This window comes from Sinocyclocheilus anshuiensis, unplaced genomic scaffold, assembly GCF_001515605.1.
Source record: "Sinocyclocheilus anshuiensis isolate Anshui unplaced genomic scaffold, SAMN03320099.WGS_v1.1 scaffold477, whole genome shotgun sequence".
NCBI classification, from domain to species: Eukaryota; Metazoa; Chordata; class Actinopteri; order Cypriniformes; family Cyprinidae; genus Sinocyclocheilus; species Sinocyclocheilus anshuiensis.
This window is the reverse complement of record NW_015536549.1, coordinates 1,368,255-1,381,183: the sequence shown is the minus strand read 5'-3', so window position 1 is coordinate 1,381,183 and position 12,929 is coordinate 1,368,255. Positions and strand designations below refer to the sequence as shown.

The 12,929-nt window shown below is 37.9% G+C and overlaps 1 protein-coding gene across 1 annotated transcript in view; it reads left to right on the top strand.

Moving 5' to 3' along the window:
• Nucleotides 1–470: 470 nt before the first annotated feature.
• LOC107699480 (cytosolic carboxypeptidase 6-like) overlaps nt 471–12,929 on the top strand; it is a 31,864-nt gene continuing 19,405 nt past the window's right edge. The window contains exons 1-3 of the mRNA XM_016500736.1: nt 471–657; nt 1,538–1,690; nt 7,755–7,917. Of these exons, the coding sequence (XP_016356222.1) occupies nt 1,583–1,690; nt 7,755–7,917 (271 nt within the window). The 5' untranslated portion in view covers nt 471–657; nt 1,538–1,582. The remainder of the gene's footprint in view (nt 658–1,537; nt 1,691–7,754; nt 7,918–12,929) is intronic.

The following is a 12,929-nucleotide window of genomic DNA, read 5'->3' as shown; positions in this document are numbered from 1 at the left end:
CTGAGACAACACAGAGCCAAAATGGCGTGTGGGAGGCTTGAGAGGGGGCATATCTGAAGGATTGTCCACTGTTTGAGCACTTTAAAGGCTTTTTTGAGGATGTAAACACTTTTCACATATTTATATGTCTGTTTATACTGTTTTCACAGAAGTGTTACACGTGTTCGATCTTCTTTGTTGAGATGTTTCTTTCTGGTGACACTTTGCCATTTGTTTCCCGAATTGAATTTCTGCTCTGTGAGGTTTTTTTTGCTGACAAATATTATTGTATGTGTTTCCCGGTCCATATTAATCATTTATTCTGCATTAAGCGTCTGAAATCTGGCCCATAGTTGAGGTAGTGAGGCATGCCTGCTTCGCTTGCTGACTCAGGAGCATGAATTAATCCCTCTAAACTATGGCAGTTGTGACAGCTGTTCTATAAAACACCCAGGAGTGTTGTTGCTCTTTCACAGGACTGTGATGAATAATGCTGTGCTTATTTTTGCACTCGGAGCATCAGTGATGTGAAACCACAGCATAGTTTGATAGTTTAATATTTAAGATGTTTGCTTGCTGTTTTTCTATGGACAGTCAATCTCTTACTGTCTGTGTTGTCATCATTTTCTTGTATCCAGTTATGAAGTTATACTACTGTTATGTACCAAAACATTTGGGGTTGGTAAGATATGGATTTTTTGGGGGGTGGGGACTTGTTTGATGTTTCTGAAAAAAAGTCTCAAGTTAGACTGCATTAATTTGATCAAAAATACAGAAAAATAGTATTTTTGTGAAATATTAATTTAAAATAACTGTTTCCTTTTTTGATAGGATTTGTTTTAAAGGGGTCATATGATGCGATTTCAAGTTTTCCTTTCTTCGGCCAATCACAATGCACTGGGTCAGCTGGCCAATCAGAGCAGACTGCGCTTGTTGGAAGGAGGGACTTTGTAGAAAACGAAGCGTTTGAGAGAGGCGGGGCATAGAGGACCTACAATAATGTACAGTATTTGAAAAATAATGTGTTTTTTGAACATTAAAGCATGTCAACATATTCTGTTACACCAAATACACAAAATAATGATCTTTAAAAAAAGCATCATATGACCCCTTTAAAATTTTATTTATTCCTTTAATGGCAAAGCTGAATTTTCTTTCATGTCACAAGATCCTTCAGAAATCTTTTTTTTCTGCTTCAAAAGAACAGCAATTATTTACAATATAAATCTTTTGTAGTATTATAAATGTCTTTACTGTCTGTCATTTTTGATCAATTAAAAGCATCCTTGCTGATTAAAAATACTAATTTCTTAAAAAACCTTTCTGACCCCAAACTTCTGAGCTGTAATATATATATTATCAATATGAATGTACACATTGAACAATCCTTAAAACATTTTAAACATTTTTTTATAAAGATTTTTTTTTCTCTTTTGTTGATAATGTGGTGATTTATTTATTTTTAATATTGTTCACAGTATGTGTTCTGCCTGTTTATCTTTCCACTTGTCTGTCTGATCTCTCTCAATCATTGTGTCTCTCTCCATCTGATTTACAGAAAGTGAGTTTGGAGTTCTACATCGACGTGCACGCCCACTCCACCATGATGAATGGCTTCATGTATGGTAACGTCTTTGAGGAAGAGGAGAGAGGGCAGAGACAGGCCGTTTTTCCTCAACTCCTATGCCAAAACGCACCTGACTTCTCTCTTGTGAGTTTCATGGGTATTACCATTTTAGTGCCTTTTACCTTTTAGTGCTCTTTTGTTAAAAACACAGTCCCTCAAACTGTTGTAAGGTTGCCTATTTGTTAGTCTGTTTGTTTGTTTGTTTGTATATGTATATATGTATATGTTTCCTGCATAAACACCTTGGCTTAAAGGGATAGTTCACTAAAAAATGAAAATTGTGTCATAATTTACAAGTTGTTTCAAACCTATATGACTTTCTTTCTTCTGTGGAACGCATTTTGGGAAATGTAATGTTTTGAACCACAACATTCTTTAAAATATTTTGTGATGACAATTTTTAATTTTGGTTGAACTGTCTCTTTATTGTATTGAAGCATATACACTAACTACAAGGCTCCACTTTGGATTTACTCCAGTTTCTGAAAAATACAGTATGAAATAATTGTTAATATGTTACTATTGCATTATTTGTTACTGCATATAGATGAAAATTAAGAATAGCAGCATAAATGTAGCGTATGACATTACAAGATAACATTGAAGTTCCAGTCTGTAGTTACACTGATGGGTTCCTTTTCTTCAGCAAAAGAAAATCATTGGCTGAATTTCATCTCCGTCAGCCTTTTCCCTCTCAGCTCTATACTCATTAACAAACAGCGCATGGAAAAGTGTTATTGGTATTTTCTCTAAAAATTCAATACGCTCCATAAATTAGCAAATTTTTTGTTTCCAAGACGAAGTGCATCAACACAAGCTATTTTTCCAGGGGATGGCAAGTAACCTTTTCAATCCTGCAGAGCAAGACAATAACCAGACTCAATATTGCTGATGGGGTGTCTATATGAGAGGAGCAGAGACACTTTAACCATTTGCCACGGTGAAGCTCTTTTGGATGAGTCGGGAACTGCATGCTGATGAGGACACGTTTATATACGTCTGAGAAGATACATGAACCATCCGTACACCCAGTGCCTTCATAACACAGAGCTAGAGAGACATTATTGCGTCTGCTCATCGGCACAGACCGAATCCTCCATATCTCAGCCCCCTTCTCATTTTTTCACTTGACAGCTATATTAATTGGTAATTTCCACATGGTTTTCAGTGTCAGAATGGGATAACATGAATCAAAAAGATTGGTTGGTCTTTATTTGCTTTGTTTGTTTACAAATTTACTTCTGGTTTATTTGTCATCTGTTTTCAGAAGGATTGTTTGGATGGATGTGTCTTCCAGCTCATTGCAACCCTTCCACTCTTTCAGCATTCTTCTTTCTTGTTCTACCATTCATCTGGGCTCCATTATAGTTTCCAGGGGCTGTTTCTACCTTTGGTCTCATCATTATGATCATGGTGTAGTGAGTAAAAGCAAATAGATGGATGGAAAAAGCAAAGATTGATAGCAGACTGATAGATAAACATTTGGATGATAGGTAATGAATAGATGTATGGATAAATGAACGGACAGATGAATGGATGGATGGATACAAAATGTATAAATTGATGTTGATTAATAAATTAATATGTTGTGTGGCTGGATCGATTGATAGATAAATGAATATACACAAAATGGATACTGGAACTGATTGATGGATAGATGGATGGATAGAAGGAAATGTGGGTAGATAGATGGCTAGTTAGGAAGATGAGATAGGTAGATAGATAGATAGACTGACAGGTAGACTGACAGGTTAGAAGATGATTGGAAATGTGGGTACATAGATGGCTAGTTAGGAAGATGAGACAGGTAGATAGATATATAGATAGATAGACAGACAGGTAGACTGACAGGTTAGAAGATGATTGGAAATATGGGTAGATAGATGGGTATATAGGTAGATGGTAGGAGTGGGCGGTATGACCAAAATTCTGTTTAACGGTATGACAAATTTTATTTCACTGTATTTCACAATATAGTTATTTATATATGTAGTTATTCTGAAAATTAACAAAAAGGGCTTTATATAATAAATAAACTCAAATACTTTAGAAATGAAAAGTACCTTGTTAGATTTTTCATTTTCTCTTGTTTGGTAAATTATTTATTTACACAAAAATGCTGGGTTGTTTCAACCCAACTTTGGGTCAAATATGGACTAACCCAGCTGTTGGGTTAAATCAGGGGTGTCAAACTGTTCCTGGAGGGCCACAGCCCTACAGAGTTTAGCACAAACCCTAATTAAACACACCTGATCCAGATAATTAAGTCCTTCAGGCTTATTTAAAAACGGCATGGTTTGTGTGTTGGAACAAAACTCTGCAGGGCTGTGGCCCTCCAGGAACTGAATTTGACACCCCTGGGTTAAATGTTTTAATTAAATGTTTAACTAGGGCAGGGGTAGGCAAGTTCGGTCCTAGAGAGCCACAGTCCTGCAGAGTTCAGCTCCAACCCTAATCAGACACACCTGAACAAGCTAATCAATGTCTTCAGGATTACTAAGGCTATAGGCAGGTGAGTTTTTTTTTCAGGGTTGGAGCTGAACTCTGCAGGACTGCGGCTCTCTTGGACCGAACTTGCCTACCCCTGAACTAGGGTGACCATACGTGCCATTTTTCCAGGACGCGTCCTGGCCAGGATTTCTATATTGCCTAAAATATCTAGGTTTTAGCTTTGTTTGCGTGTGCAGACCGATCGGTGTATGACATCAAAGTACCATACAGACGGCTATGCTTTTGAAACGCTCTCTGAGGTACTTTGATGTCAAACACTGATCGGTCTGAGCCGCACTGCTTTTAAGTCGAACACACCTAATATGTACGCGTAATTGCATCGCTTTGACCGTAGATCCCACCTTCTCACACGCCATGATTGGTCCATTATGTACAATGCTTGCATGTTATTGGACAAACTACTTTTCGATCATTACCTTCAGCAAGCATGAAAACAAGAAAACAAACCAAAAGCACATCCTGGCCAGGACGCGTCCGGGAAAAATGGCACGTATGGTCACCCTAGTTTAACCCAAAAGTTGAGAACAACGCATGTGTGTGGTGCTGCTGACGGCATTCTGACGTAGAACCCGGATGCACTGAAGCTTGTTTGCAAGCAGAGAAATGCACATGCATGCACTCTTGTGAATGGCGGCGGAGACTGACACGGAAGAGAAGAATTGTTGAATAAAGTCATTATTTTTGTTTTCTTTGCGCACAAAAAGTATTCTCTTAGCTTCATTGCATTACAGTTGAACCACTGATGTCACATGAACTATTTTAGTGATGTCTTTACTACCTTTCTGGGCTTTGAATGTGGTGGTTGCGTTGCTGTCTATGCAGGGTCAGAAAGCTCTTGGATTTCATCAAAAATATCTTAATTTGTGCTCCGAATATGAACAATGGTCTTACTGGTTTGGAACGACATTAGGGTGAGTAATTAATGACAGACTTTTCATTTTTGGGTGAACTAACCCTTTAACAAGCAGGTTGTCATTTATCAAGGCAGCTGCTTGCACGTCCACATTTAATGCTTTTCTCATGTGTAAAAATTAACTGTAACATTACACATAAGAGGCAGAAAGATGCCGATAACGATACATTATTTAAGGCTGTTTCTATTCGTTACAACATGCATGTGGTGTAGTAATAACTTCTGCTAATTAATTGATTCGAGATCTCTGAGATGCTGCTGTATTGAACATGGCACCTGATGACTAATTTACTATGTTTTGTTCCCTGTCATTTTGTTTTATTTGATGTTTGATTCATCGCGGGTTTCTTACGTCATACTCCGGGGTTCCCTTAGGCATTTACGCACATGCGCACTCTTCAAAAACGGCGCTTATTGAGGACGCTCTAAAATTTATCGATTAAAATGTATATATATTTAAATAGAATAGAAGATATAGATTGTACTGCATGTTAGCTTGCTTATTGTGCCCAAGAGCATAATTTATGGACATAAGTCCATATGTCTTACTAACAAGAAACTATGCTTCTAACCACAGGTCGAGAGCTGTAGTTCCTACCACGTAAGTTTGCGACGCTGTTTGCGAATGTTCGTTTGAACTGTGGTTTCGGGAAACACCGAATCATTGAACTATGTGGGTAACGACGAAACTTGTGACCATAGTTGGCTAACGATGCTTTTGGGAAACGCACCCCAGATGGGTGGGTGGATGGATGGATGGATGGATGGATGGAAATGTGGGTAGATAGATGGCTTAGGACTATGGGTAGATAGATAGACAGACAGGTAGATCAACAGGTAAGAAGACGGATGGAAATATGGGTAGATAGATGGGTAGATACTAGGTAGATGGGTAGGAATGTGGATGGGTGGATAGATGGATAGAAATATGGGTAGATGGATATAGTAGGCGGATGGATGGATGAAAATATGGGTAGATAGGTACATGGATTGGAATAGATAAAGATAAACAGACATTCAGATAGACAGAGAAGATGGATGGATGAAATATGGGTAGATAAGTAGATGGATAGATATGTGTAGACAGACAGACAAACAGATAGAGGTAGATAGGTGGATGAATAGAAATATGTGTAGCTGGATAGATGGAAAATTGCTAAAGTGATTAATAGATTGACAAGTAAATGGATGGATGGACAGATGGATGTGCTTGTTTCCTGGAGGGCGGTGTGTGTGGGTGGTTGTGTAACCTCAACACAGCACTGTATTTTGCTTACCTACAGTTTTACTCTAGTGATGGTCCCATTGTGGAGGTCCCCCTCTCCCCTCCCTGCGGCCCCTAATGCTCTGTGTCGCTCTTTTTGTCAGCATGCGGTTCCTCCAGCCTGCATCAGTGACCTTCAGCATGCAGGAAGTGTGACATTTCAGTAGCTCAGCCAGCAGAATGCAGGCAGAGGACTAACCTTTACTGCCCAGTCACCCATCAAGAACTCACAGACTTCTCTCATTCTTACACAAAGAGACGCTTTTCACAGCCCATGACTATTCTCTGCCTCGCCGAAAAAAATGTCACCACATTATTTATGATCCTCTATAAATGCTGTTTGTGTTTTGTGCGTGTGTGCATGCACAATTTAAGGGTAAGCTCTGTCTTTTTGGATCTAATGCATCATGTATGTTTTGAAGCTAAGCTCTCTGAAGCATCGTTACGAGTTTGTTTTGTGTGTGTGTGTGTGTGTGTGTGTGTGTGTGTGTGTGTGTGTGTGTGTGTGGTGACAGGAGGGCATAGATGGCAGGTCTCCAGCTGGCATGTTGCCTTCTCTCTCTGCCTATTCAGCACAAAACCATCCCAAAGTTCATCTGGCATTTTGAGGGAGAGCTGCCTCTGGAGAGAGTCATGTCTCAACTGCGCTTAGCCACCAGCAACGTGTCACACTGACACTAGATCAGTCACCTTTCTTGGGCAAAAGCAAACATTTACTAACCATTATAGCTGAGCCATGGAAATGCGCAGAGAGTGCAGTGTAAGCAAGCACACAGCTGCAGGAAAAGTGGAGAGCAGGGAAAAGTTGCCAGCATACTTAAATACTTCTGTAATGGACAGAGTGGCATAAATTATCAGGCCAATCCAATGTGATCCATAATTAGTTTCCTAAATCCAATCAATAGCTTCTTTCTTGTGGCAACTCTGAGCCTAGTGTACGATAAAATGGGTTTGTGGGGGAATCTTTTCAGGCTGACTACTGTGCTATTTTTATTTTTTTGTCAGTCACCAAAAGTTGCTGATATCTTCTGAGCGTATGTTTGTGGTGGTCTTATGAAATTAGAAAAAAGGAAGTCCCTTCTGCCACAAATTGGACTATCAACGCTATATTTTTATTATCAGTTAATTTTTTTCTTTTGTATTAGTTTTACATATTGATTTATTTTATATGTTGTGGTTTCTGAGTAGGTGTGTTGTTTACTTCTTCCATTATCACTAGTTTGACCCATTCATGCAGATAGGTGGGCATTGAAAGGGTTATCAGCCAATCACAGCAATGATTTTTGTGGTTTCCCTACTCAAAAAACACACAAACAACATCCCTGCTCCCATATAAAATATTTACAAAAATGTGAGGGGTGTACTCACTTCTGTGAGATACTGTATGTCTCTTTGTTTGTCTCTATTCTCTGTTTTACTGTGATTAATTATTCTGTTATGTCTGTGTGTGTCCTCTCCAGTCCAGTACATCGTTTAACCGTGATATGGTCAAGGCTGGTACTGGCCGACGGTTCCTGGGTGGTCTGTTGGACGACACGTCATACTGCTACACACTGGAGGTCTCCTTCTACAGCTACATGACAGCAGGAAGCACCTCACCTGTGCCGTATACTGAGGATGGCTGTATCCTTTCATTCCTCCTCCACCTGATAAAATAACACTAAACTCCAATTGTTTTTGAAAGTTGAAGTTATAAGTAAATCAAGTCTAGTCAAGTCAAGTAAGCTTTATTGTCATTCCTCCATATGTGGGGACATAAAGTGTACTGTTCAAAAGTTTTGTGTTCAGTAAGATTTTTTTATGCATTTAAATATTCTGTTCTTTTGAACTTTCTTTATCAAAGAATCAAAAAAACAATCTTGATTTCCACAGAAATATTAAGCACCACAACTGTTTTCAGTATTGATGATAAGAAATGTCAGCATATCCACATATTAGAATGATTTCTGAAGGATCATGTGACACTGAAGACTGGAGTAATGATACTGAAAATTCAGTTTTGCCGTCACAGAAATAAATTACATTTGAAAATATATTACAATAGGAAACAATTATTTTAAATATTTCACAATATTAATGTTTTTGATTAAATGCAACCTCTTCTTTCAAAAACATACTATCTTGCTGACCTCAGACTTTTGAATGGTGTGTGTGTGTGTGTGTGTGTGTGTGTGTGTGTGTGTGTGTGTGTGTGTATATATATACATATATATGTAGCAAGATATATATATATATATTTGTTTATATACTGTATTTTGCCCTGTCTACTACCTTTCACGTCATGTCTCAAAATAGTTGCTAGTGAAGGATTTGGTACTGTGTGCATTGAGATTAATGGGAATGCTAACAGATACATTTCTCCAGTTTTTATAGACCACCTTGCAAACTTCTATTTCTCACTTTCTCCTCGGGTATCTCTGACCCTGAAGTCTCCTTCTGACTGAAGGAGGAAGGGAAGATAACACGAACAGATGAAGGACAAACTTCTCATTTTGTTTCGCCTCTACAAAGTTGTTCTGTCTAGTGAACTGATTAAGTTCTGGGTGTTTAGATACAGGAACCACAGGTTGTTTTATTGACAGATAGGCTTTGAAGTGGAGCTGGATCCTGTTGGTTATAGGTTGTTTGTGAGTTGGTTTGTTCAGTGACAAGCAAACAGCCTGGTCACTATGTATCTTCCCTGAAGACTCTTGCTCCAACTAGAACGATCGAGAACTCCACTCTCATTGAATTTTCCCCCTCATGAGGAACATATGGCTGGTGTAAAGGCCCGATTTTCTTGAATCGATGCTGCAGCTCGGTAGACAAAAGCCAATGACTTGTGCTGCTGTCTCACTTTCTGAAATTATCTCTCTAATGTAGGTGCACCAAGCGACATACTGGGGTGGCGTCATGGTTCGATAATGAAGGCTGGGGTGATAATGTCACTCTATTGAAGCTCGCTATCTTCCCTGCGTTTAAGCTGCATGCTGGTCATACAACTCTATCCCCTTATTTAACGAGAGCAATGCTCACTCATTGATCTCTTAATTATTTCAGGAATCGTTATCAGAGAGCGAGGCTTTGTTGACCCGGTTGGCTGTTAGACACATGAGAGACGTCAGCTGGCTAACGGAAGTGCGCCGAAACGCTCTTGTCGTTGAGTCGTGTCAATGAGGATGTGGTGTGAGGATGTAGATCTACTTCTGTGCAAACACCAACAGGTATACAATCCATTAGTAAGATCAGGGGCAATTGGTGGACTCATTTAGAGAATATTTATTCCTTTAATTGGAAGAGGATGGGAGTTTGAATCATGTTTGGCTGACTTGAAATACCTAAAATTTAAAACAACAACTAAAACAATTGCCCGGAACACACACAACACACTTGTGTGCAGGTGTGTGCGCTTGTCAACTATTGCCACTCAGAGTCAGCTCTGACCGGTTTCAGCACTGACTAGATGGATAAATAATATTTAATAAGTACTTTCAACGACTGATTACTGAAGAATTCATGGCTTAGTTAATCACAGATATTTAGGGGGGCTGAGATGAAAGACCCTAAATCAACACCTTTTTGTAAGATAATACTTTCTCAATGAATAGAGAACCAGAGAGCGATTGGGCAACTGGAATTTTATGTTAGAATTTTTTTTTTTTTTTTTTTTTTTTTTTTTTTTTTTGTGCTCTGTACAGATTCATATCTGAATCTGAGGTTGAAAGCCACTTTATATAAAGGAGTGAATTCGAAGGCTAAAAGGTCTGTGCAAACTCCAGATATGTGTAGCCAAAGTGCCCTCTAGTGAACGGAAAAAGGTTGGTTGAACTTTGAGCGTGTGTGTGTGTGTGTGTGTGTGTGTGTGCGCGCGCTCATGTGTGAGCGTTTCACCCCTGTATCGCTCTGTCACGCACCCAGCTGCTAGACGTTCATATTTACAGGCGTCTCTTGCATTAATTTATTTATTTGTTGGGGGTTTATCTCAGAGCGAGCAGTAAAGCTGCTGACTGATGCCTCATCGCTTTCACTGTTTCTCTCCGCTCGCCTGCTGCCTCGCTGGGCTGTCATCTCCAAGGCCCAGCCGCTTCAGTCGCAGTAATAAGAAACCCATCCATGTAGAATTACTCCACAGCCGTGCAGATTATTTTCCCTTAGTGACAGAGAAAAGATAGAAACAACAAAAAAGGCAATTTACAGCTTGCTGTAGTCATAACTTACCTGTGAGGCCTCTCTCCTTGAAACAGCATTTTTTCCCCATCACTTAAAACAGCTGTGCCATGAAGTAGCGACAGGTTAAAGCTGATTGTGGACTGTGCTATTTATTAGTTGTGCAAAACACAAGCTAACAATGAGGAACCTGCCACGGAAGAACGTTGTACACATTTGGGCACACACAGACATTTATGAGCCTTTCATATAGTGAGAATATCATTATGTGTGTGTATATACTGTATATTTATATTTAACATTTTTAAAGAACTATAAATCTTGCATAAAAGAACCTAAAACAGGGTTATTATAGTTAACTAAAAGAATAAAAAAGACATTTTCATTACTTGAAATAAAACAGATGTTAATTAAAATAAAATAAAGTAAAAAATGTTAAAAAATAAATAAATAATAATAATAATTCATCCAAGGAAACATTTCTCATTTTAATTTAGTTTAACTTGATGTAAATAACTAAAACTGAAATAAAATTTATTAAAACTATATAGACAAACTACTAAAATGACAAAAACACAATAAAATTACTAAGTGAAAACTGAAAATATTAAAATAACTGATTCAAAATATTAATCAAAACTATAATAGTATGTAGGTGATACTAAAATAACCCTTGTCTGAAAATATATTCTGTAGCTACCTTTATATTTTAGAAAATATCGTTTGCAAGGCATTCATCATATTTTGGGGTCTTTGGCATTAAAAGGTTTTAAAATCTCTGGTTTTAAATTGTTAGTGTAATAGAATGGAATTTAGATTCTAAACAATTGAGGAAAAACTGAATATGGTGTGACTTTTTAAAGGTTATTTCGTTGTAGATCTGGGAGGGTGTGTTAGTTTGTGTGTGTGTGGCATGCGAGGGTTGAGGGTGTCAGCCTCCAGTAATGGAAGGGTATTTGCCGTGGTATGTAGTGCAAAGATTGGGGGCAAAGAGGTCTATGGAGCGTGCAAATTATCAGCAGAGACCTTTACAGACATGACTTCACTCCCCGATAAAAACCAAAACAATGACAACATTATAATTACCTGCAAAGGAATTCATTCACCTTTCCTAACCTCACTAAACAAACACACACCTATACACACATGCATAATGTACTGCTAATGTTGACAGTGGCACCACCTGGATAGAGATCTCACCATGCTCCCTAAAGCTGTATTTCATGACAGAAGACATTGAAAGATCCTTCAGTCAAATGGCTCAATTCCTCACATTTTTGCTCCACCTTTGTCTCATTATACCAAGCATATCGGCAATATAGAACAGCAGCACTGAGGGAATAATTTAACACATTTAATGATTTATCACCAACTGTAATGTCACACAAAACGAGGAAATTTATGATGGATGCACGGCCCAGTTGTTGGTAACCTGTAACTGGTTTTATCGTCGTCACAGCATCCCCCGGGTGATATAAGCTGGTTAATGCCTGTGGCGGCAAGCTGCCTCTGTACGAAGCTGCTGCAGGTGGTTATGACTTCTTATTCATTTAGATTGACAGCATAGAGAGCGGTTACCTTACCTTATAAGGAGCTTAATGTGTTAACTGAAAGATGTAGAATTTGTGGGGAAAAAATGCAAATTTTAAACAATCTATACATACATATATAAAACTTAGAAAGATTACATAGAAAGACAACATAATATAAACAAAAAGTGTGTGTGTATAATAAAATAAAATATGCATTATTTATTTAAAATTTTATATACGTGTATATATATATATATATATATATTCCAACCCTAATCAAACACACCTGAACAAGCTAATCAAGGTCTAAGTGTTACTTAAAAGCAACAGGTAGGTGAGTTTTTTTTCAAGGTTGGAACAAAACTCTGCAGGACTCTGGCTCTCCAGCACCTACGTTGGCCATCTCTGATATGCACTATGTATCTACCAATCTATCTATAAATAATGTATGTTTTAGTATACATTATTATTATTATTATTGTTATTTATCTTTCTAAGTGCATTAATAATAGTAGTTTTTAATAATAAGTAAATTATTTTAACCTAACCCTAATGTTTATTATGATATTATATGTATATACACGTACATATGTGACCCTGGACCACAAAACCAGTCATACGGGTAAATTTTTTTTAAATTGAGATTTATACATCATCTGAAAGCTGAATAAATAAGCTTTCCATTGATGTATGGTTTGTTAGGATAGGACAATATTTGTCTGAGATGCAACTATTTGAAAATCAGGAATCTGAGGGTGCAAAAAAAATCAAAATAAATCGAGAAAATCGCCTTTAAAGTTGTCCAAATGAAGTCAACGCATATGTGACCCTGGACCACAAAACCAGTCATAAGGGTCAATTTTTTGAAACTGAGATTTATACATCATCTGAAAGCTGAATAAATAAGATTTCCATTGATGTGTGGTTTGTTATGATAGGACAATATTTGGCCGAGAT